This window comes from Vanessa tameamea, chromosome 6 (assembly GCF_037043105.1).
Source record: "Vanessa tameamea isolate UH-Manoa-2023 chromosome 6, ilVanTame1 primary haplotype, whole genome shotgun sequence".
Taxonomy (NCBI): domain Eukaryota; kingdom Metazoa; phylum Arthropoda; class Insecta; order Lepidoptera; family Nymphalidae; genus Vanessa; species Vanessa tameamea.
In genome coordinates this window covers 6,917,743-6,943,392 of record NC_087314.1, presented here as the reverse complement: position 1 = coordinate 6,943,392, position 25,650 = coordinate 6,917,743, and the positions used below count along the sequence as shown (strand labels likewise).

The 25,650-nt window shown below is 30.5% G+C and overlaps 3 protein-coding genes across 3 annotated transcripts; 2 read left to right on the top strand and 1 right to left on the bottom strand.

The window, feature by feature from the left end:
• Positions 1 to 2,588: 2,588 nt before the first annotated feature.
• Positions 2,589 to 10,809, top strand: LOC113393466 (endocuticle structural protein SgAbd-6-like). The gene is made up of 3 exons (XM_026630354.2): positions 2,589 to 2,871; positions 3,453 to 3,574; positions 10,533 to 10,809. The coding sequence occupies exons 1-3, from the start codon at positions 2,857 to 2,859 to the stop codon at positions 10,714 to 10,716; spliced, it is 321 nt and encodes a 106-aa protein (XP_026486139.2). The 5' UTR covers positions 2,589 to 2,856; the 3' UTR covers positions 10,717 to 10,809.
• A 1,414-nt stretch (positions 10,810 to 12,223) lies between these two features.
• LOC113393264 (endocuticle structural glycoprotein SgAbd-5-like) lies at positions 12,224 to 14,224 on the top strand. The gene is made up of 3 exons (XM_026630058.2): positions 12,224 to 12,454; positions 12,925 to 13,043; positions 14,017 to 14,224. The coding sequence occupies exons 1-3, from the start codon at positions 12,443 to 12,445 to the stop codon at positions 14,207 to 14,209; spliced, it is 324 nt and encodes a 107-aa protein (XP_026485843.2). The 5' UTR covers positions 12,224 to 12,442; the 3' UTR covers positions 14,210 to 14,224.
• A 3,776-nt stretch (positions 14,225 to 18,000) lies between these two features.
• LOC113393432 (endocuticle structural glycoprotein ABD-5-like) lies at positions 18,001 to 19,316 on the bottom strand. The gene is made up of 3 exons (XM_026630305.2): positions 19,233 to 19,316; positions 18,889 to 19,010; positions 18,001 to 18,457 (listed from the first exon to the last, which is right to left on the bottom strand). Exons 1-3 carry the CDS (start codon positions 19,242 to 19,244, stop codon positions 18,259 to 18,261), a joined length of 333 nt encoding a protein of 110 aa, XP_026486090.1. The 5' UTR covers positions 19,245 to 19,316; the 3' UTR covers positions 18,001 to 18,258.
• Between the last annotated feature and the right edge of the window lie 6,334 nt (positions 19,317 to 25,650).

Below are 25,650 nucleotides of genomic sequence, written 5' to 3'. Positions count from 1 at the left end.
GTGCGGAAAACCAATGTGGTATCATAATTATATAGAATCGGTGCGGTGCAGATTTAATACGCGCACATATATTATTCAGTAAAAAGTTGCATGTGGCTAACCAAGAAAAAAAATCAGCAGTTACGTGCTCGCGCCTCATGCACTGCTTTATTAATTATATTCTTTTATCGTTGAATAACGGTCCGATAAAACAAGAGTAACCACAGATTAGAAAGAAAAGCATGCGGAGTGATTTAGAAGTGGGCCTTACCCTTAATGCTTTTTATGGAGCATATATTGACAATTTCAATATTAAGCGCTTTCAAGTTTAAAAGCACTGGTTATATATAAAAAAAATATTGTAATTTTAACCATTTTTTTTATATTATATATATATATATATATAAAATTAAATTACAAAATATTTTAATCTTTCAGAATAATTATGTAACTTTTATTACGAAACCAATTATTTGATTTTATAAAATATCGATCATTGTAGAACTTTATAAGTAGTTATCATAGACTTAAAACTTTATAAATAGTAAATTTTATAACCTAACCTAACACCATCACACGAGAGCAAAGCCGCGGCTGAATACGAGATAAAATTACGAGTGAAAATCCCATAATGGTAGCGATTGTCTAATGGGATCATGTACATATACATGGGGATCACTATGGAACACGAAGACTAAAGCTATATAAGCGTGATTCACACATCCAAATATAAAAACTTTCTCATTTATAATTTTGTGAGATACAGGAGGTACACATATTAAGCCGATTGAATATTTTCCAATATATTCCATTATATTGGAAAGTAAAATATTTACATAAAATTAACATTTATTGTCAATTTTGTACGAATTTGTGAACTTCGTTGTCCTATATTATGGAAGCTGTTTGATTAATCACCATCTAATAAAATATGTTGTTTTGTAAATGTTTTGGTGAAACATCTCATGCTCTTTATAGATACTTACTTTAAATATAAAATAATCAAAATTTTATTATTTCTTAAATTATCGGGAAAAATCTGATAGTATACATATATTGCAGAACTCAACATAATTGCTACTATGACAAAATCAAAATCAAAATATACTCTATTCAATCCTACGAGACATTGGCGAAATAATCTGTGCCCTGTCGGCACAACAAAAGCCATTAAACCAAGAATTGAATTGAAATACTTTATTCAAGTAGGCTTTTACAAGGACTTTTGAATCATCATTTAATAAACTATTTAAAGTAAAGCTACCACCGACACGTTTGCTAATGTCACAATTTATGAAATTAGTCAAAATGCAACATTAAAAATTTCTCAGTACCTAAATGTTCTACAGTCTACTCCTGCGCAAAGACTTCTTAAAGGTTCTTTGCTTACCGCACTACACATTTCCACTCTCGTTTATAGCAATAAAAACAATCCCAAATATATTGGTATTAGTTCTGCAATACCTGTAGAGTAACAGCATATAAATTTCCAAAGGCTGGGCTTAAGCGTACTCTCTTTTTTGAAAAGTAGATTTAGAGCAATCAGCAACGTGCTTCAGTGAGCATTGGTAAGATACATGTGGTAGATTTTCATCCAACACAAGCATATTTCACCACAAAGTACGAGATGAATTGCACACAAATTAAGGACAAAAGTTCGGTAGTACTTAATCGAGTTTGAATCCGTAATCTTCGGTTAAGATTCACGCATTCTGGGCCATATCAGGTGTACGTATAACCTGTAGTGTCTAAAATATAATTTCTTGATCCGCTTCGAAGCTGGGTTACTGTGTATTGTCAAAACGCTTTGTATCTGACTCATACGAGCTACGTCGTCCACTTACTCACATTTGTTTTGAAAAGTATGTGGACTATTAAACATTATGACATTCCGTGAAAGTACTGTTGCCCTTTTTAATTCATATCACGAAGACATCGTTAAATAAGAAACTATCTGTATGTCCTTCATATTGAATAAAATAGAAAATTCTAGCCATTCATTCTTTGTATATTTTTCGCTGTGTACAACATTAATCATACGTAAACAAACACGTACTAATGCATAAATATCCATATCTATGATAAAATCCACTAATTTCTCTAACTGTATTTTATCAAAAATCATTAATATTAAAATGACATTTTAAAATACAGGCAACCTAATATCCATTTTAGTAACTGTTAAATAAAAGTTAGTTACCTAAAGTTTTATTAATTAAATTATTTTTACACAAGTGCATTGAATTTGTTGTAATTTATGAAAGTGTTACCTTTTAATTCACGTATATTTAATAATTAATTAAGCTTTTGTTAAAGACACACGATATAAACACCGGAATACGTTATTTAACCTTAAATATATAAGTGAACGAAAATCGTGAGTAACGCCTTTAGTAATTATTTGTTACGTACAGTCGTACATATAATATTAAAGTCAAATATATTGTTACAAGATAAAAGTAAACATATAAACACCCGGATTTAAAGAGATATTCTATAGAATAGGCATCATTGCACAAAAGCAGTTCGCTTAAAAACACGTTTCCTTGCATTTTGAGAAAATATTTACTTTAAAACTTTATCTTCAATTGGTTCTTATTAAATCTGTTCATTTGGTACAAAATACATTGCTTTGAGGTGTGACGTAACCCGCCGGCTAATCCTCTGCCTATTCGTGTGTCAACCTCAAGTTAATGGTCAGCTAGAATTGGCTCAGTTTCAGTGCAAGCCGAGCTCGCCACACGTTCTGTATGCGGCCAGCCAACGCGCACATCGGGGATTCTTTATATATAAGGAGATCTTACGAAACCGTTGGCACATTCGGACTATAGCCTGTCCAGGAAATCACCTGCAACATCTCTCACCGGACATTTCAAGATGCTGTTAATTCTGGTAATTATTGAGTTGTTTATAAATAGTTATTTAAGTTTATTGCTATGGTTGCGGAATCTGTCAAGTCACGTGATGAATATACAAATTGCAATTGTACGTAATGATTCGACATCAGTGTTTTGAACTTTAGATCCAACGACCTTCCAGCTGATTGCGCTATGTTTTCAAATGCATGTCGCAAAAGTATTTCTTGTCAAATGCCCAATGTTTAATCACTTATAATGAATGCATTCATTGTATTACTAATAACTCCAACTTATTATAATAGACTATTGATAAAAGAGGTTTTATTTAATGAAACTGTTTTCACGTATGTAACAATGATTGTTGTAGAAATTAAAAATAATTCAATTATACAACGATTCTACCAAGACGTTAAAGTCGAATTCTTTATTATATTTCTATGCTTACTAACTGGTTTCCTACCAAAATAATAATGTCGTCATGATATCCACACCTTCAAATAAATTGTTATTCAAGTATCAAATAGGAATGAACTTGCACGATGGTTTAATTTGCTATCTAGTAAAAACATTGTACGTTAAGTCGATATTTACAAAATGTATGTATGTGTTTTTCAGGTTGTGGTGTTATTTGTGGTGGGTACATCAGTTGCTAGTCCAGTCGTCGAAAACCAATCCAGACCTCAAGTATTAAGCTACGAAATGGATACAGGAAATATGCCAAATTCTTATAATTTCCAGTGAGTACTTATGTTATTAACGTTTTATTTTATAAAAAATATTAGACAAATTAAATGTTAAAATAAATTCCATTAAAAAAATTACATTCGACCCAAATTTCTAAGCTATAATTCTTATTTTTATTTTACGATATTCATAATTATATATATATATATATATATATAACAAACAAATTATTTGTATCATAATTTTAATAGAGAGTACGTTAGAAATATTTTAAGATTAAATGAACATAGTTATGTACAAATTAAATGATTATTATTATTGTCATACTATGTTATAATAAAGGCATATAAACAACGCAAACACACAATAAATACATAATAATATTTATTAACTTATTAAATTTACTTGGTGGTCGGGTTTTGTACAAGTCCGTCCGGGTAATACTCATCAGATATTGTATCGCCAATTAACAAAACTTAGTTTTGTTGTGTTTTGGTTAGACGAGTCCTCTTAGCTCTCAAGGTTGACGATATAAGAAATAATTCTTACACCGGCAATATCTATGGACGGTGGTGACCACTTACGATCACTACGAACCCATTTGACGGTTAAAGTAATAATGCACAGCACAGATATTTTTATTAAGCGTTAAAGTCAGTTTTTGACAGTGTGCTAGTTTATAATTGTTTATCATACGTTATAAGCACAATATTACTGTTCATAGCAGACAAATAAATACAATTCCTGTTAAAAGGAAAGTCAAAGGTTCCTAGGGGAGTCAAAACACGTATTTACAAACACGGATACTCACAACAAAATATATTTGTTTGCTCGAACCTTATAGGGACGCGCTGACAAAAAACGTCATTTGTAATGATTAATGTGTATTTGATCTAGTAGATAAAAACTGTCATTAAGAAATGTGAATAAAACATCATGTAAAAAATTTAAAAACTTGTGTGTTGATAAATCAATCAGAAACCTTCGACCTCATTTATAAATTATAAATAAGATGATTACCGTTATATATAAATGTGAGTATTTCTTCGAGTTGCATGTTTTGAAATACGACTTCGCTTTGAATACAATTAAAATTATTTTACCCATGTGCGACCTTCGTACTAATATAATATTCAAAAAGCTAAACCTTGCCACAATAGTAAATTGCATCAATACTTAGAATGAAAATTGAACCATTGGTTTTCAATGAACACATTAATGTAAAATTAACACTTTAAAAGTGACTCATAAATGACACTAACAGTTCTTGTCTAATTGTCTCTTGTGGTGATTGAGGACATTTCCCTCCTTAAACTAATTACATGCCAAATAATTTCAAAGAGACAATGCTACTAGCAATCAATCAAGATGTCATGGCTTTTCCAGTTATGTATTTATCGATCTAAATAAGATAAATATTGTATAAATATTTCATTTATTTATCCAGCATGTTTAAAGATTAGCAAAACAATACTACAGAATCAGATTTTTATAAGATTTGTTTGAGATTATATACTAATATATATTATAAATATTTATACTGAATATTATCTTAAATCTAGCAATAATTGAAGTTTATTCTTTCTCGTTCTACTTATTAGTTTGAATGATTACGACTGATTGAAAGATATTTAATAACAGTTATTTCTGAACGAGTATCGATTACAAGATTTTTTCCAAAAATAAATCTCACATCTCGCATACGTTTAACAGTAATTTCCAATCATATTATATCAAGTTTATTTTAGCAGCTATAATATGTTTTAACTACACCGAAGCTTTAATAATGCGTACAATAATTGTCAAATATGAGTAATGAGTAGACGCGTGCAAATTATATCATAGAATTTTATAGGAATTGAAAAGAAAGTAGTCATATTTATCAATTATGAGAAATATATATGTTTCTCATTTATATGGCAATAATTATGGCTGTATATTAAAAAAGTATAAATATACACTGTATACTCATTCATATAAATACTTTATATTTCCTAAAAGGTAAAAATTAATATTTGATATCAACTCAAGAGAAAGCCACGAAATAAGCCGTATCGTTTAAATTTAACACCTCAATCATCTGTTAATTGATTTACCGAAACGCACATGTTTTTTTATAATTTACTCTCTCAGATTATCGAGTTCTACCGTTAATTAAAATTTCGGGATATTCAAGTATTTTACGTTCAAAAATCAATGATAACGTTTAAGTTAATTGGTTTAATTGGATGTATCTAATGTACGTTATCGCGATTACTGGACACCAACCTGTCCTACGTTCCTGTTGCTCTTATGTGTGTAATCGTTTTTATAATGCACGCAACACATTTAAAGCGTATATCCGTCTCCAAATATATCTTACGTTCCTTGACCTCGGAATATACACATTCCGTTTTTTATTTTCTAATTACAATTCTAATAAAGATATCCAATTAAATTTATCAAACAATGATATGTTTGCGGTATGCGCGAAGTATTTCACTAATTTTCATAATCAAATTACAAATCTTATACGAAGATGTTAGATTTAAAGATTTCACAGAACTACGCGGTGAGACACCTTCGAATCATATAAAGTAAAAAAATATAACATAATTAAGCAAAAGTGGTCAAGCAAAAATACGTTTTAATGTCCTATGAATCTATTATATACTAATATTTTAATGCGAAGATAAATCTGTTTATATGTTTGTTATCTCTCACACTTGTTACCGAATAAACATACACCTCAAGTTATAGTAATAAAATAAATTATATTGAAGTAGCTTCTTAGGAATATAGACGTATAAGAGACTAGAAGAAGTCTTATTTTTTCGAATTCACGGGGGTCCCAGGAAGGCTAACAAGCAAGCTTGTTCTTTATTCCCTGGTATGAATAAGGAAGACACTTGCCTGTGCACCTTCTTAAACTAGACTAGCCTTATGTCATAGGTTAAATTAATTTACTTCGCATTCATAATAGTTCCTAAAAAGAAAGCTCATTATACTTTTATTCAGTTATAGCACGGCTGACTTCGGCCTATGTGTAATTTTTACGACCCAAACCTGACGGCATGTCATGATTATGTAAATATACATCTATTCTCTACAACATCGCACTTATGTGAACAATTGGTAATAGCCTTATTATCCGGATACGTGACACGCTAATAATACAAGTACCTATAAGCGAAAGCTAATACTAAACAAGTATGTGTAATGTATGTACATATATTCTGTACTTGGCTCACAGCTGAAAAGGCTCCATGATCACGAAAATCTTAAGCAAATATTGCAGGTTCAAACCCATCATTTTCATAATTATTTCTAATTAAAATTAAATATTCGTCTTTTTCTCGGCGGTGATATAAAACTACTACTAACTACTGACAAGCCACTATATCTCTTACAATAATAATATTTTGATTATATGTGGAATTATTAATAAACAGATAAGCCTAAAATTTAACAATACTTACGATTTGTTGTATAGAAGCCGAAACATTTTATTCAACAAAATAAATATACATTAATAGAGTTCTACTATTTTTTGAAGATTATAAAAATAATATAGAAACCCTGTAAAGTATTTTGTAAAATATAAATAAAATTTAAAAAAATATCTTCAACGACAATATCGTATATTAAATAAATCGACTGTTGAGAAACACCGTATAATATATCTTTAAGGTGTAGAAATAATTATGAATATTACAACCTCATTAATTGCATTGAAAGGTTTTTCAGACACAACGGTTAATATGAATACAATCGAATATAAAACAGTGGACAAATTAGTCAGCTACTTACACCACAGGCTTCTTTTTCTCGTCATGTCAAACTTTTAAATGTTACGAACCTTAAAAGGCTTAATGAACCTGCAAGCGACAATGGCGTTATAAAAAGTAGAACGAAGCCGTCACGTCACCAGAAAAACTTGGAACTTGAATTATGTGTTACGCATTTAAGTTGAATGCCCGTTTGGGTTTCGAATATCCTTTTATAGAACCTTTATCTGTTTCGCCCCCAATCATGATATATATGACACTTTCCAAACCTAATACTCGCGATTTTAATGGATATAAAATATGCACATTGCAAATAAATCCCAAGAAAACTTGTACGAAAAAATCGTGTTAAAAAATTGTATACGTTTACAGTCCTAGGTGGTCCAGTGGTTTGAAGGCGTAAAAATTAACCGAAAGTAGCGGGTTAAAGACTGGGTAACGATTCTAAATAATACATAAGCTTCAAATATTCTCCTCAAAAGGAGTAATTAGGTTATTTTCGGGCTGTTATTTAACTATACTTTTATGTAAGATCTAAAACAATAATCTAACTTCAGGTTTCTTGCTTGAAACGGGTATGACACATTTAAGTTGAATGGCCGTTTGGATTTCGAATATCCTTTTATAGAATCTTAGTTTGCTACGCCCTCATCGATGGTATATATGACAGTTTAGAAACCAACGTCACCTTACCATATTCGTTTTATAAAATTTTAAAACATTTACTTTAAACAAGCTTATGATTTCATTTAAAAGTCATAATTATTATTTTAAAGAAAGCAAATTTAGTTTTAAAACTAAAACCCGACTATGGAAAAATCGTGGAATGAGAACTATCATATCATAGAACGAAACAAAAAAATTATTTTCTTCTCCGAAATTCTTATCTACCGACTATTATTTCTAAAGTAATAAGTAAGGAGATTGTTTTATATTTTAATTAATTCCAATTCGTTGTGGTAATGTTCAGAAGTTAGCCCTAGGCGCATCCCACCTTGCCTTGTCACATCAAAACGATTGTAGAACTTATTGTACTAAATAGTAGTGAATTAAGTTTAGTTTAACACTTTTTTACTGTTAAGCTTACTGTAAAATTTACTGTAATCCTGCTGTGTTGCAATTTTTTATACTTCCCAAATATGTACATATGTCGAGTGATCAATAAATATTACGAAAAATAATCCGTGCAGCAAATTAAACAAATACCAACTAAAATGATCGATACTATGACTCATCTTTGTTTAAAAATAATAATCAACATAAGATGCTAAAACATTATGATGTCAGTTGTAAGTCTGAATCAATACATTATATATTTAAGCACAGTCTTATATTACTTTATAATTTTCTTTTTTTTTTGTAATTAAAATCACTTGCAGACTGGTCACGGATATGGCTAGACATCCCAATGATAATGTTTAAAAAAGATATAAAAAAAGATAACAAGTAAATTTAAAGAGAGATTCGTCCCTAGTTATATTTAAATGTAAGTTTTTTTTATTGTCTCGTATTACTATACTATTCATCCGAATTATTAAAAACTTTTAATAGTTATCGTTGATACAGTCGTTTTGGCATAATGTAGTACCAATAATATATAATAGTTGGCGTGCCAATATCGTATGGGATAATCGTCAGTAAAAATAAATTTAAGTTCTACGACCTAACACTACAACTAGATGTATCTTAAGTCAACGCCAGCAATTAATAAAATATTAATAAATTGTTTCCTTTTTGGTAATTAAAAGGAAATGTTTTGACCAAAACCAGTTTTTTATTGTACCGGCTTTCAAACTGGACCTAAGATGTTGACTAGAAAAATATGGTAGCGATGATAGTATGGGAATATGTTTTGAATTAAGTATGGAACGCGAGCGTAATAAACTTTTTATTGTATAAGGAATATTTCTTAATATTTATGTAAGTATTCAGCACCACCCATTGAAATTGGCGATGTAAGAAATATTTTTATTAACCATTCTTTACATGGCTCGTCTTTGAGGCCTAATATTTCCCTTGTGCCTGTAGTTATACTAGCTCACTCTCACTTCAAACCATTACAAAACAATACAAGTATTACTGCGAAACATCGCGGTTTATTCAAAAGACTTTTTAGGAATTTCGAAACCTATGAGAGATTTTCTTAAATCGGCTTACGCTATTAATATATAAGATGATGATCAAAGTGAAATGATTTTATTATGTATCAATTCGAGATATACACACAAAAGGTTCTGCAGGATCACAAATGTGTTAACATTTCTCAACTATACAATTAATAATGATGATATAAAATATTACTTCAAGAACATCAAGTATTAATATTACAATATTAACATTATATAACTATAGAAATAATAAAATAATAATAGCTTCACACATTTTAATAATCGTGATTTTAATGACGGTTTTAATAGTGCAATATACATGTAGTAAATAAATCTTTTGTACATATATACGTCTATGGGAAAATCCTCTTACGTAATTCGTAAAAATAATTGTATATATTTTCATAATATTTAATTAAATATTTTTATGGTTCTATGTATTTTTGTTTTTATTGATAATATATAAGATTTACGAAGAACTACAAATGATGAAAGAACCCCGTATCTTATTTCTAGAATAATAGCGTCAAAATATTAATCACCATTTAATTGGGATTAACTTTGATAAGGCCTTTAAACATTTTGGTCGAATTTCACAAAATTTCTCGCTTAGTTTTAAAAAATATTTCGATGAAATTGTATTGGAATAAACCCAAGCATATTGTTATATCTCTACGCACTTTGCGTAAGGACATGAATAATTAAACTTTCGTGCCTAGTTTGACAATTTATAATGCTTTCATAGCATACAAATTCCAAATAAATATATTATTCGTAGAATTTTTTTTTTGAATCATTGTACTCTAATTTTAAATATGTTTAAATTAAAATATTATTTTTATTAAACCTATTTTTCAGGTGACGTATTTCTCTACCTCAAATTAACAAACTTAAACTTTTCTTAATGTAAAATTAATTTTCTTGCTATGGAAGACTACTTTGCTTAATTTTTTCACCAAAGTTTTAGAAAACCTATCATCCTTTCTGTAACTACCTACTATAAAGGTTTGATTTAATTCCCTTAAATTACTACCTATCCATACATTTATGTATTTCATTTTTATAACTTTGTTGCGTAACTATATCGTAAATTAAATTTTTAATTAAAATATATTTATTAATTTGATGTATTTCAGTTATAACACTAGCGATGGCTCTTCAAGGACAGAGGAAGGAAACATGATAAATACAGGAATGGGCGCTCCCGCTCTGGACGTGTTAGGCGCTGTCCGTTGGTTCGATGAAAAAGGAAACCAATACGAAATGACGTACAAAGCCGGAAAAAGAGGGTATAGAACTATCATAAAGAAAATATCATAGATTATCGAAAAAACGAACCTGAACGAGACTGGATATGATATCATAATTTATTTGGTTGTCTTTTATTTATTTATTAAACTAAATTATTAAGTTGTTGACGTGTTTTAACATCCTTATTTATATTTAATACTGATCATATATATTGTAAATTAGTTATAATAACAATATATCTACATCACTCACTCAATCAATTGAACTTTTTCGAGACGGCCTTTACAAGATTCAATTTAAAGTTACCGGTTCGAAATATCAATTTTACCGAGAAAAAGTGATTTAAAGAAACTTAGTTACTATTTTTCATAAATCACATAAATATAAATGTCATTATTATTATGTACACAATACATTATTTATTTATTTATTTGAAACACCATCGGCATATTCACAAAAACAATGCAATCAAATGTACACGGACTGATGTAGTGTGATATACCTGTAGTGGACAGGTATTTACAAAAAAATAATACTCTCTTAAATAAACAATAAAAACTTAAACTAGCACAACATAGATAACGATACGACTTAAGGCTTAACACAAACATAACAATTGTAAACCTCCAAAAACAAAAATAAAAGTACAACAAAAACAATGATAGTGTTATTCACTTACAGCGTATAAAAATGATTTCTTAAAGCTAAAGAGACTTTGATAGTGCATGTCGATGTCAAGTCTGTTTATAGAATTATAAGTCCATGCATCAAGTAATGTATGCTAGGTTAGAGTTTTTATAATTTAACTGAAATTTACTTCGATAGATTGTAAGCTACCGAATAATAACGGTGACGTATGATTGGTCGCTCTTACAATAAGACCGGCCAATCAGGGGACAGATTGTAATCTAACAGTTCGACAGACAGACTTCGACAGATTACAATATAGCGAAAAATAATGCGTTAAATTGCAATCATATTCCACGGTTCAATATTTCGACAGTTTACAATCTGACGAGATAGATTGTAATCTAACGATGTTTGTAATCTTACGGTGATATATATATGAACAAACAACTAAATCTAACTCCACGTATTTTTATTCATATAATTATTGTAAGTACATAATAATATGCCTTGTTTATGGTGTTTTTAAATATGAGCGCTTAACTTATTAATTGGTAAATTATATTTAAATAAATTACTCTTATAATTATATAATTTTGCCTAATAACAAAAGGGATTATTGAAATTAAGAACAAGAAAACTAGTGCCACCCGGAGCTATAAAATGGGATTTTCCACCTAGATCCATCTTCCTACAAGTGAAATACTGACGAGTTTTTTTTTAAAGTATATTATTGGTGAATAAGTGTTATAAGTATATAGATGTGCACATACCAATGAGCACATATTAAGACATGCCTCATATGGAAAAGTTTTGTATTATCTATACGATACATTGGATTATTATAGTATTTGGGTAAAATATGTAGGAATTAACAAATAATAAGAAAATATATTTCTTTTATATTTGCCATTGAAGTTATTTAGTTTTAATAAAAACTGAAATTTTGCAAGAGTCCTTGTGTTCGACTCAGCCAATGTAGTACCTAATTGACGTCAGACGTAATATTTCATCATTTCCATGTTATCACCTCGTCTACTAATTTAACTTCCAATATATATATTCGGTCACTTGCTGTAACTTCAGCAAACAAAGTCTGTATTTAAGAACAATTTTTTTGACGATCAATATCATTTACGTAGTATCTTCCCAACAATCTCCACCGAAGATGATCGCTTTGGTAAGTTTTTTTTATGTTCCATAATATATAATCAAGACTTAAATTGAACCCGGTTTACGGGTATAAAACATGTCCGGGAGATTGGGTCAAACTGAAGACCATTTTGATCCAATTTTTCCCCGGTGAATAATTTAAGAGGGAAACAAAGATTTATTAAAATCTCGCCAGCATCCAATGAACGGCGGACGGATGCTGTAGATGTGTAAAATCATCTTAATGACCTATTTATTTGGGAGTGTTGTAAATTATTAAACTCGAGTCGTGTTAAAAGCATATTTGTTATTTAACTAAATATTTTTTAAGTAATTCGAGAAATAGTTAAGGTATATATTAAAAAAAAAATTAAATCCAATATATTTGTTTTCCGAATATTTCAAAGAGAGAGGCATCTTTGTCAAGTTCATGCCTGGGATCGGTAATCACCGGACTTTATATATTTGAATAATATATAAAGTGTTTTATATTTTCAGAGACTCTTTATTCTTGCGTCAACTATAGCAATGTTGACAGCTCAAGAAGCCAGCTCACCTCCCCCAGCTCATATAATCACCGAAAAGACAATCGTTAGACAAAATGGCTATGACTTTGAGTAAGTACTACTATTATATATATGTATATTATATTACTGTATTTGGATACTTAATATTATGCCTTATTCCTAGTATATAATTACTAGTTGTCTTTTAGGGGTTGGTTTTCATAAGTTAGGTAAAGAAGTAGGCTATGTCCTTCCTTGGAGTTCAAGTTTACTTCGTACCCTTATTTCATCAAATTCGGTTCATTGGTTTGGAAGTGAAAGAGTGACAGACACACAGACAGACAGCGTTACTTTCACATTTATAATATAAGTATAGATTAGTTTCCAAATATATATTAGCAGAACGTATTTTATAATAATTAAATTTAAGTGGTTGGTTAAAATAATTTAGACAATTTAAACGTAAATATGAGGACATAAATAATGATAACAATCAATAAAGAAATAACTCGCCTTATAATGCTGCCTTATTTTTAAGTAAAAACAAATATCAATATCGATTATATTTGAATATAATGCTAACCATTACGCTATAATATTTAGAAACATGATTTGAAATAACAATAAAAAGATAGTAATGTTTTATTTTATTTTTAAATTATTAAAATTATATGGTCTTGCTTTATTTAAAAGTATCAACAAATACAAACAACTAATAGACTGACAACAAATAGACTGTTAGTATCCTATGTACTACGGCCTCATCTTCATATCGTGATAAGAATTAAAGCATCTACTGATCCATCCATGAATTTACGCATCATCTAGCATATTTTCATCCGACATATGCACGATGTTTTCCTTTGGCTCTGTTAATCATAAACGCAATTAACAATATGAGAACTCAGTGGTTTTAAGCCTTTTAATCTAAGCACTGTGCCATCACGTCTCTCAAATATTTCGTCACATATAATCATACAATGTGCTCGTTTATACATATATATATATATATAACTTACGTAAAAATAGTCTTAGATAACTTCATTGTTAATATTAAAATTGATGTTACGTAATCTTTGTTCAGGTTTCAGACGAGTGACGGCGTGTCACGTAAGGAGGAAGCAGAGCTAATCACTGTGGGAGATCACCAGGGCATCGGAGTGAAAGGCTCGTACTCGTATTTAGCTCCCGATGGGCAACAATATCTCGTCTCTTACACAGCCGATGATAAGGGCTTTAAGCCACAAATTCGTATCGGTTCCTCCAGCGATCAATAAATATATTATATAGTATTTATAGTTTTTTACTTAAATGATCTTCGAGAGCAGTTACACACGATGTTAATCTAAAAGCTACAACCCTATTTACTATATAAAATAGCGTATAAGCAATTGATTGCGCTGATAATACTTATTCTGAGTTTTCTGTGTGGAGATCTTTTAGAAAGATCTCGGTTATCATTGAAATTATATTGTCATAGATATATTAAGGGGCTGTAAAGAAAGTTCTTAAAAGACAAGCTTAACACGTCTTATATCTATTCAACAAAAAAATATGTTTAAACGTGTATCTTTATCAAAATTGAACTTAAATATTCTTAAAATAAATGAAAAGTCAACGCGAAAAGATATAAATTTGAACAAAATCAAAGATTTTCCATACAAAGTTTCATCAAACTCGATTCAGCGGTTTGTCCTTGAAAGAGCAACAAACAGACAGACCGACAGAGCTACTTTCTCATTTATAATATTAGTATAGATTACAATAGTCTTTAGTTCTGTTTAAGTGGAGCTTTTACGACAATCTAGGAAAAAAATTCCACACAACTTACTTTTTCATAATGTATGTTTCAAAACAATTCTTGCCTCTATTCTAAAACATAAAAAACTTTGCATATTTGAAATATCTACTGAGATATATTGAATATTTTTCAACATATAATGCATTTAATATATTAATATATATAAGTATTTTCTTATTTAAATACATGAATTTTAATATTAGCGTGTCCACGAACAATAGCCTAAACAAAGTGTTGTCTATGGTAGAGGTTTGGTCCCTGATTACAACAATATGTTTGTTGCGGTTTATTTTGATCAGATTGCTAGAAGGCTTTAGATTCATACATTTGATTGCGCAAAATTGACACACCACCGACTCTGTTAACTGTGACTCAATATGGTCTTGTCGGTCTTACCTCTAGAGTGCTTTTTAAGAAACAATTTCGAAACTACAATATTTATTTTTGCCAATAGAGCCGAGATGGCCCAGTGGTTAGAACGCGTGCATCTTAACCGATGATTTCGGGTTCAAACCCAAGCAGGCACCACTGAATTTTCACGTGCTTAATTTGTGTATATTCGGCGGTGAAGGAAAACATCGTGAGGAAACCCGCATTGGAGCAGCGTGGTGGAATATGCTTCAAACCTTCTCCTCAAAGGGATAGGAGGCCTTTAGCCCAGCAGTGGGAAATTTACAGGCTGCTTACGTATGTAATGTTTGTGCCAACATCTCAGGAACAGAGCATTTTAGGTTAGTTTAAGTAAGGCGAGTTTAGGCTACAACTTAATTTAACCTATATTGCCGCATTCGCAGAATTTTAAGTTTGGCGGCGATAATACGTAAGTATCCAATTTTAAATAACGTAATTGTGTTCATAAATATTCTTATCTATCATCTGTTTTATCCTGCTTCTACAGTTGAAGAATCTTTATTCTCATACGAATTACATTATTTTACTGAGAACAAAAAATATTATTAAATGTTAAACTGAGCACACCAAAGTATCAACAATTGTATAATACTCATGGGTTCTCACGGTTTCGTACGGATAAAACTAAAATTGTATCTCTAAGTCGCACTAAAACATATTGCATCGCAAATTGATTAAACTGTTTAGTGTTTACGCAAAACAACATCCTTGAAAGCCGTTAAAAGGTTTTTCAATTTAAAAGTGTTTATGTCTCTTGAATTTATTAGCTGGATACTAGGAATGGCAAAACTTCTTTTGTTGTCCGGAATTCGGCATCTTCATCTGGTTTACCTGACATTTTTATTCGAGTGACTCACCTAAAATTCCGAATATTCTTAAATATATTATTACATCCATTAAAAAAAGACTATACTTGCTATCGATTTACAATATCTTTTCTTAAATTTGATGTTCACTTTTTGTCTGTACTAATATATAAATTTGATAAGTTTATTCTTTAGGTAGCCCATTTATTGAAAAAGACTGTAGACTATACCCTACGAGCCTACGGTAGCTTTACTTTAAATAGTTTTTTTAAATGTCGATTCAAAAGTGCTTGTAAAAGCCTACTTGAATAAAGTATATTTTGATTTTGAATTTGCTACACAGGGGGCGGAGTAGTTATCGAGGGTGACACCGCGTGGATTAGCCAATTTCATTGATACATTTTAGTTAAATAAGATGTTAGCTACATCTTACATAGGTGGTTATTCAAAGAAAGTATAATTTTGTTAGGTATAATCTCTCAAATATGATTTAAATTTTGCTTTAAACAGCGATAAAATCTTTATCTATTATGAAGGAAAAAAAGCGAACAGTTGTCATTATTTTACAGTAATCAAAATAAAGTGGAAACATTTTGTAGAACTAACTCCTCAAGATGGTTGCTACTAGCTTTCTTTTAAATGGAAAAAAAATGCGCAGAGTTATTATAGAACACATTTGTTGTGTGCACACTTATGCTACGATCGGACGGCAAAAGAAACAACCGGAAGGACTATCAGCTCCAACATGTTCTCCAAAGCCCAGAAGATTAAATAGACATAAGAGTGTGCGCTACAAAAGTGCACACTCTCTCTTTTAATCCGGTGGGATGGAAAATCTGACTAGAGTTCGGATGCGTGACCAATAGCTTTAATTGCATGCTGAGAAAATGGAGTGTCAACACTATCAATTTCAAACTCCGGGCTGATATTGAGGATTTATTGAAAGAAAAAACCAAATAACCTTTAATCTGCAGTTTTATAAGGTAATAGTTTATTATTGTTACAAGAATAAATAACATGTAATCTACCCGTAACATTACCTATTTAACTTTTATAATAATCCAGAATCAACAAACACGGACAAAAAGTAACTTTTCATAATTATACTAATTTTATGTATTTGATGTTAAATTATGTACATATCCACTAACTTAATATAAACAAATATTATTTATAGCAGAGAAAATGATTTGTTTAGGTATATTATGTAAAGTCAATGCAAATGCTTTTTTTTAAGTTCTAAAAATATGTTCCTTACTAAAATGAACCGTATTAAAATAACCATGCCTTTTCCTTCATAAATTAATTTATGAAATTAATAATCACTTTTTAATTATAGCTACTACATATAAAAAAAAATTAGCTATGTCATTATCTATGCCTTTCGATTTCACGCTAAATTTAGAATATACATGTAGATATTATTTCTCATTGTTAAAAAACTAATCAATGGACCAATACCTGCAATAGTACCTAATATGTATGTTGATGAATGAATGGATTATGGTAAAGAGTGAATGAATATAATAAAATAATAAGGATACCATGAAAATACCGAAACGATAGACAAGGTTATTGGGTGCGATTAAAATTGGGACTTATCGTGGGACATTTTGAAGTTTTTTAATTGAAAGTAGTAACAATTAAAGCATTTTCTGTATTACATATTGTTATCGAATCGTATCGAACATTTTAGATATCGATTTCCTATTCGTGATGACAACTTATCTAGAGATTTCCAGATTACATAATGTTCATGTTGTTTACTGAACCGTTCTTTAAGACGTAAAGTTTTATAGCATATGTCCCTAACGAAGGGCTCAACTAAGTCTTAAACAGTTATTTCTGGGAATAACGCGTGCCTAAATACATAATATACTCATCTATAGCCTTAAGTATTGATTTAATTAATTGCACTTGTGAACATCAAATAATAATTAATTTATTAATATTTACAATAAATTACCATTTTTATAACATCATATTTAAATATTACAAACATTATCATAACTATAAAAACCAGATATTTGAATTTCGAAATTAAACAAACACCATTCAATGAAGGATTAATGTTATTATAACAAAACAGGCTCCGTTTTTATTTCTTTTCTCATCCCGTTGAAGGCACCCAAGGTAGTACAAGTTAAACATAAAGATTCGGTATTTTTTTGTTTATTTAGATTAAATACGGACTATATACATATATTTGTACTTAAAGGTTCGTTATGGAATACATTTTAGTACATTCAGTACTGTATATTTGATTTCAAACATTATTACAAATGGCTCGTTATAACCTTAAAGTGGTTTAAGATTGTGCAGGTTTGTCTCCGTCCTTAATTTCGGTGGGTTGGTAACCGTTTTTGTCAGCAACGAAAGTCACGGAGATTATCTGTCCATCAGGAGCAACATACTTGTAGCTGCCCTTTACAGAGAGACCTTGCTGTTCAGTATCGTTTTTGTAGTCGCCTTGTTCTTGCCTTGAAGTTCCATCGCTTGTCTCATATCTATAATATTAATAATAAATAATCGTAGTTCGTTCTTTATTTTTAATCGTTATTACTTTTTAATAGTAGTATAATATAGTAAACACTTACATTGTTGCAAATTCCGTGATTATCTTCATTAAATATACATACGCATACAAATCATTAAAATCAAAGATTTACTGAAGCTGAATACTAATCATGTCATTTCATAAGTATTTCAATATAATTAAGAAATTTCTTTCAATTACATTCCCCATCTTTCTAAGTCAGTTTTAAATTTAATTTTTATCTAAATTCAGAAAATGTATTTTTTGTAATAAATCAGTATTAAACAGTAATTGTTATTTTTATCAAACTTAAAAAGTTACATTTAATATAATCGAAGAAATTAAGTTGTTCTATGTGGCATCTCTCACTTGAAGCATAATGCATTTTTTTCATAAACTTACTCAAAGTTGTAGCCGTTTTCACTGACTTCGGAATCTTGCTTGACTATTTGCACAGGTTGCGCCTGAGGTTGATCTTGAGGCAAAGCGCACGCTAATGCAAGAGCGGCCACGGCAAAAATTGTCTATAAAAAGACGAACACTCATTTTTTAAAAAAAATACTAAAATTACTTAAAATTACAATTCTTAATATTATACTTAGTTAAAGTAATATCTATGAAATGTATTAAAATTACACTTTCAATGAAAATCATAAAAACCCTAAAAATGACAATTAAGACTTGATAATCTTAAATTCGATTTTTAAACATTATTTTCGATAAACTATTTAAAAAAAAAAACTTACAATTTTCATCATTTCGCTGTTTTGTTAATGCACTGAAACTGAAGTTAGTACGAATGCCTGAACGAATCCTGAGCGTCTGTTGTCAGTAGTGATTACCTGAGCTATAAATATCTTCATTGTATTGACAATACGAAGTGGCATCAAAGGTGCTAATCACAATCAAGTTAACAGTTTATTTAAGAAGATCCACCAAAATTGTACAATGATTTGTAAATTGCGTGAATTATGTCCATGCAGTTAGGGGTCATGTGTGCAACACTTAACCTAAATTTAATTCGATTCGAGTCAAAGCGACTTCTATCTTCTTTATTGTAAATATTTGATCACGTGACATATCAAATACTGATATAGATTCTGTATCTTACCTCATGAAATTGGAATGAAAATCACGCATTGATGTGGTATTTCTTTATAAAATCATTTACACTAATATTATAATGAAGAAAGTTTTAATTGTTTGTAAAATTGTTTTGTAATGGAAAATAATTAACTTGTAAACCGATTTTAAAAAAGCTTTCACCTATGGAGAACCACTTTATTCCGGTAACAAATTTCATTAAAAAACATTGAAATTCCTACGAAAATAGCAATATGGTTTAACACTTGGTTTTGTTACAAGGTTGTTATGTTAAAAAAGTGCAACAGCTTTATTAATGCTTAAAATTAGAAAAATGGCTTGTGTGAACCTACCTTTAATTTATTGGTTATCTACAAATTTTATTTTGTGTATGCTAAAAAACAATTGTATAATTATATCAATTCTTAATCACCTTAATAGTTTCTTATTAAGGTTGAATGTCTCTCGAACGCCACAGCGCCCCAGCACCATACATAGGTGGCGTCACCGAGATGCGGATGCCCTACATTAAATATCAGGGAAAGTAAGTTTACAAAAGATGCTTTATACCAGTAAACAACATTTGATATTGTTTACAGGGAAGCTCTAGGACACTAAAATTTGGACAACTTAATCTTTATCGAAATAAACTATTATTTTGGTAAATTAACCTTACTTGATAGAAAAAACTACTTAACTGATTTTTACTTTGACTTTCCCATATTAAAAGTTACATTGTTCCGGAATAACAAGAGCTATATATAAATATATTGTACAAAAAATATGAGGCGAAATTTAATTCGCATGGATATTATTCATATTTCTCATTTGTGAAATACATAAACTAATAAATAAATAAATAAATGTTGTGAAATAAATATTATGCCAAGAACACTTTCCGTTTTAAGAAATTGCAACCACACGAAATCACGACGGTTCGCTAGTCGATTATAAATCGGTAATATATCCTAAATAATCGGTTTATATTTCACATCAAATTATGTTTTTTGTAACTCTATTTTTTAAAGATTTTTTTATTAAATTGTTCATGTTTACAATCGATTACTAAATATAAGCGCAAATATCTCTGAAACAGTCGTCATCCATTAGTGCATATATTATCCGTAGTGTACTTTAATAATAATATTATTATGTTCATTTTACATAACTGATGCTACTCGGTATAATACTTGAAAGTATATTGAACCAATAAGTGCCTACGACCTAAATAAATATTGTTAGGCGTTAAGTTCTTTTCAATTAACATAAAATCAATGGAGATATTGCTAAAAATTTATTATTTAAACGATTGTCTCTAGTCTGAGGTTAGCTTACACGAATAGCCTACGACCTACGTTGCTGACGCTTTCGTATCTCAGAAAGCATGTAAAGACGTTTGTTCAGCGCCTGGACTCTTACCTGTCAAGTTGGATGATGAAAGTACATGCACTTGTATATGTGCATACACCCGTGCACTATAACATCTTCCTGAATAGATACGTAACCTCCCTTGAGAATGATCGCTGTGACCAAAATAGCTTAGAACAAAATAGCATTTCATAAAACCAACATAACGCTTGTTACGCATTGATTTATGGCACATTTACATTAAAAGTAAACTTAAACTTACCATTGTTAAAACAATTTATTGCAGTTTTATCTAGACATTGACATTGCAAAAAGTATAAGCCACTCTTCACCACTGAGTCGTTATGACCCAGTGGTTAAAGTGCGTGAATTTTATCCGATATTGCAGGTTCAAATCCATATCAGCACCGCTTAATTGTTAGGTTCTTAATATCCCAGCCATGTGTTTTTTCTCAGGAATAATGTAACTGTGTCTTGGAAAAGGTACAAGTTAAAACATCTAAGTATCTAAACCTTAGGATTTTAACAAAGACAGGGAAGCGGAACGGTCGAAAGATATAATCATAGGTACACATTATATTAAAATAATCGATAGTTATTTAAAAATATCTACAACAAAAGTCCACAATTAACCTTTTTTTTTACTTTGAACGCCCAAAAATATTAAACCTTGGCGTAAATCGCATACTATGTATTATAATTTTTTGTTTACATTTTTTGCTGGCCAGCTGTATATTTTCTAAGGCTTCTTTAATTATGGTCTTCATGATATCCTACGTTTTAAAAAGGTCAAGGCTCTTTGAGTATTCGAATACTTCATTACTGTAAATAAACTTACCTACAAGTGATTGACTGGCAAAAAAGCTACCTTTATTAATATGTAAGCGGAAATAAATTGTACAAGATCTTCACGGTATTATTTGTTATTATTTGATGTTGAGCTTAGTTTTACTTGCGTTACACTTTTTTATATGACATTAATTATTATTAGTTCGAATCAGTGATGTTACTTTAACATATTTATATTTAAAAAAATAAGATCTGTGTCGTAAGAGACTCGTTTGGAACGAAGTTGCTTTCGCTATGTAACATCTATTAAATAATAGACACAATGGAATAAATTAAAAACGTTTCAGAATATATCCTGTATGAATTAAAACAGTAATTTTATATCATACCATACAAAATTAGTGTTTTTAATTATTTTAATAATTGAACACTAGAAATTAGGTCGGGTTCATATCGAACGTAGAGCAAAACAAAACATTCTAGTACAGAGTTCCTATGGGGCGCAAACTGGGTGCGAAGTCGTGTAGTATGTAGTAGGTATGACCGCCCGTCGCACGCTTGCGGACGTTCGACCGAACGCTTCGTTATGATTTGATGCTCTTTGAACCAATAGCTTGTTATTTTTTTCTATGAATGCAATGTTCTTACATCATTACTTGACAGTAGTTAGCTAAATAATCCTTTACACAGCCGTCAAGTGTGTACCGCCGGTACTCACACTGAAATTAAGATTTGCCTATATTATAACTCCAGATAATTTGCAACTACTACAATACAATTTAAGACTTATGAGATATATTATCTAAAGAAAGTTAACAATTAAAACAATGGAGCATAGAATAAAGTTTTAACAATACTAGTTATATTTCGTCGACTTATTTACATAACTAATTAGTTTATTATTATTTTTTCAAGTTATTAAATACTCATCTTAAGCGATACTTTAAATATTATAATTACCAATTTACAGTCGTATTTTTTGTTAAAATTGAACTAAAACAGCCTTTAACCATTTAAATTTGTTTTCCCTATCCAAAAAGCCGACAATATAAAACTTATAAGCATGAATCATATCTATGATATACTGAAATGGAAAAGGTTAATATAAAAATAGACACGAATTGTCGAAAACTAAATAATAAAAAAAAACGATAATATCAAGTACAATGATTGTTAATTGCTATTATTAAAATCTTGTGGTATTTTAAAGTAGGTCTAATGTTTTGTATAAATAAGTTTGGATTTCTTATCACACGAAGGAAAACATCACTTTAGTGTCATTTGCCTTGACCCTAAACGTTGATCGTACTATGATTATGATTAGCTTTAGAAGTTATTTCCCAATAATTATGTACGAATCGCTTACCAAAAAACCTGTTGAACAGTGTTTATATTTTAAAATGTTTAGAATATGATCATTAAATAACAGTTGCCATTTTTATAATTTCTATGATTATATAATATATGGTTTTATTCGTATAAAAGAACAACTTCACTCGGTGATAGGGCTTTGTGCAAACCCGTGATTACACTAATCACATATTCTAGAGCCAAATAGCAATACTTAGTTTTGATTTGTTCCAGTTTGAATGTAAGTGAGCTATAGTCTCTTGTTTATCAAACGATTATTCTTTCTATTTTTTAAATTTCCATAAAATATTTTAATATCTACCGAAGCGTTCTTCTTCACATATAATAATATTGTAATTGTGTTAATTGTTCCAATAAATCAAGATATATTCAGAAGTAAGAACTGTAACTTCTTATACAACGAGCAAATAAACATAACATAACGAGTTAACAAATCCGCTTGGCGAGAGCTTTGTGCAAGCCTGAGTGGTTGTGTGCAAACCGTCCACTGGTGGCGCTTTGGCAATGTAAGGGATACCTTAATATTTCTTAAGATGCCAATGTCTATGAGCAATGTTGACCTCTTGCTAGTCTGCACTCCCATATCAAATTTAGAGCAACATGATAGAATATACTATATACCACGTGTAAATAAAATTTTACGTGCACAGTTCAAAACAATTTTATTTTTTTGTCATCATGCACTTTTTAAGGGTTTTCATTGTCTAAGATGCAATAAATTAATAGAGCTTCTCCCTTTTTTTGGAATTTTAAATAAAAAAATTATAATGATATAAGTTTAGTTTTTTAAAATAATGATTATTTATACCTATTAACATTGTATAGGAGTTTCACACAGGACATTACATATTCGATGTACGTTTAAAAATTTTGTTGTTACGCTAAAACTCTAAATGTTTAATATAACACCACCAGGATATACAAAAATCCAAACATTTAGTTATTAAACTAAATATTTAGCTAATATTTTTAGTCCGTCTCACATAGTATACACAATATATACACGCATGTTTTATCGGATATTAGAGTTGTATGTAATTTCAAAATAATACAAGACTATTTTGTAAATAAAAATAAATATAACGAATAAAGCTTTTCTTTGTGAGTAAATCTTATCTTATTAGCCTATTGGAATTAGACTATTAATTTTTCATATTCCATTGGTCCTCGCACCTTTTTCTGCCCATTGAAACGGGCGGCGGGCATTTCATTGTTTATACAAAATGGAGAAATCTTAACGGGATTTCGATATTTTTATTTGATATATTATATTCTTAGAAATAAGACCAGAAGTTATTTTTTTTAAACGGACGGTAGTAAACTGGGGTACTGGAATTTAATTTAATCGTCATACATCCTGTATTTACTGTCGAAGTAGCGGTACAGGTAATAAAAAATGCTGAAAAGTCATGAACTATTTGTAGCAGCCTTTGTAACCCAATACCAACGAGTGGTGTATTAATTGGAATAGCTTCAGACTGAATCGTTAACGAGGACCCAGATTAGCGACGTCACGGAGGCGGCCGTGACGTCAGTAAATTCTTTCAGTGCTTAAATTCACACCCCACCGACTACATTCTGAGCCGAGGTGCGATCTCATAGGAGACACCCTCGGGACGAACGTCACTCTCGAGCCCAAAAGGGTTCACCTTAAGGCGGAGTCTTAGCACTCGCCCCAACGTTCGGTGACGCTGTAAAACCCAGTAGGGCCAGCAGCAATACACAAATACAGATAAAAAAAAAAACTGATTCGTCATTACTTTATTTAAGCTACTATTTATCCTAGTTAGTGACTGATGACCCTTAGTACGAACATACTTAACACCGTCTCTATTCAAGACGTCCGTACCAACTATAACCGGGACGTTCATGACAAAGATGATGATGACACGACAAACAAATCTACTTCGAGAGTTAAACCATCGAATTCAATCGGTAAAGTAACATAGGAGGTGCTCTCCACTTCCTGACTACCTAAACCCTTCAAAATTTGAAGACCTAGCTTTCGCGGACACTTAAAATGTTTCAGCAAAGAGGAAGCAATTAAAGATACAGTTGAACCGCTATCAATAAGAACATCTACAGGGATGTCCTGAATAATGGCTACCACTACGTCACTATTGTTAGAAGTCACCAACAAATTACAAAAATTAACTGTATCTTTGCTTGCTACATCGGACCGTTGTTTGGCGAAACAAGTGTCCTCTTTATGACCTGGTTTCTTACAGAACGAGCATGGTTCGTATCTAGTTGGCACAAAAGCGGGCTTCCGAGTTACGGAATTAGAAGTGGATGCAGAACTGCTCGAGCCTTTATCAACTCCAGGTCGTTTAGGAAACGAAGCCTGCCTATGCCCCAACTGTCCGCACGAGTAACACGTTATATCAGTACTAGGTCTTCTAGCAATGTCAAAAGTCTGTTAACCTTTGATCCTATTAGACGAAATCGAACGCGACACAGAACTTTTCGAACTGTTCACCGGCTTAACATAAATCGAGAAAAATTCGACTAAATCGTTAGGTAGCAATTTAACATTTGTTGCCGCCGCACGAG

What these genes read in the sequence shown, in the direction of transcription:
- LOC113393466 (XM_026630354.2), top strand. An exon ending in CCAAATTCTTATAATTTCCA is followed by an intron (nt 3,575 to 10,532) that starts GTGAGTACTTAT and finishes GATGTATTTCAG; the next exon opens with TTATAACACTAGCGATGGCT.
- LOC113393264 (XM_026630058.2), top strand. An exon ending in CAAAATGGCTATGACTTTGA is followed by an intron (nt 13,044 to 14,016) that starts GTAAGTACTACT and finishes ATCTTTGTTCAG; the next exon opens with GTTTCAGACGAGTGACGGCG.
- LOC113393432 (XM_026630305.2), bottom strand. An exon ending in GAAAACGGCTACAACTTTGA is followed by an intron (nt 18,458 to 18,888) that starts GTAAGTTTATGA and finishes TTAATATTATAG; the next exon opens with ATATGAGACAAGCGATGGAA.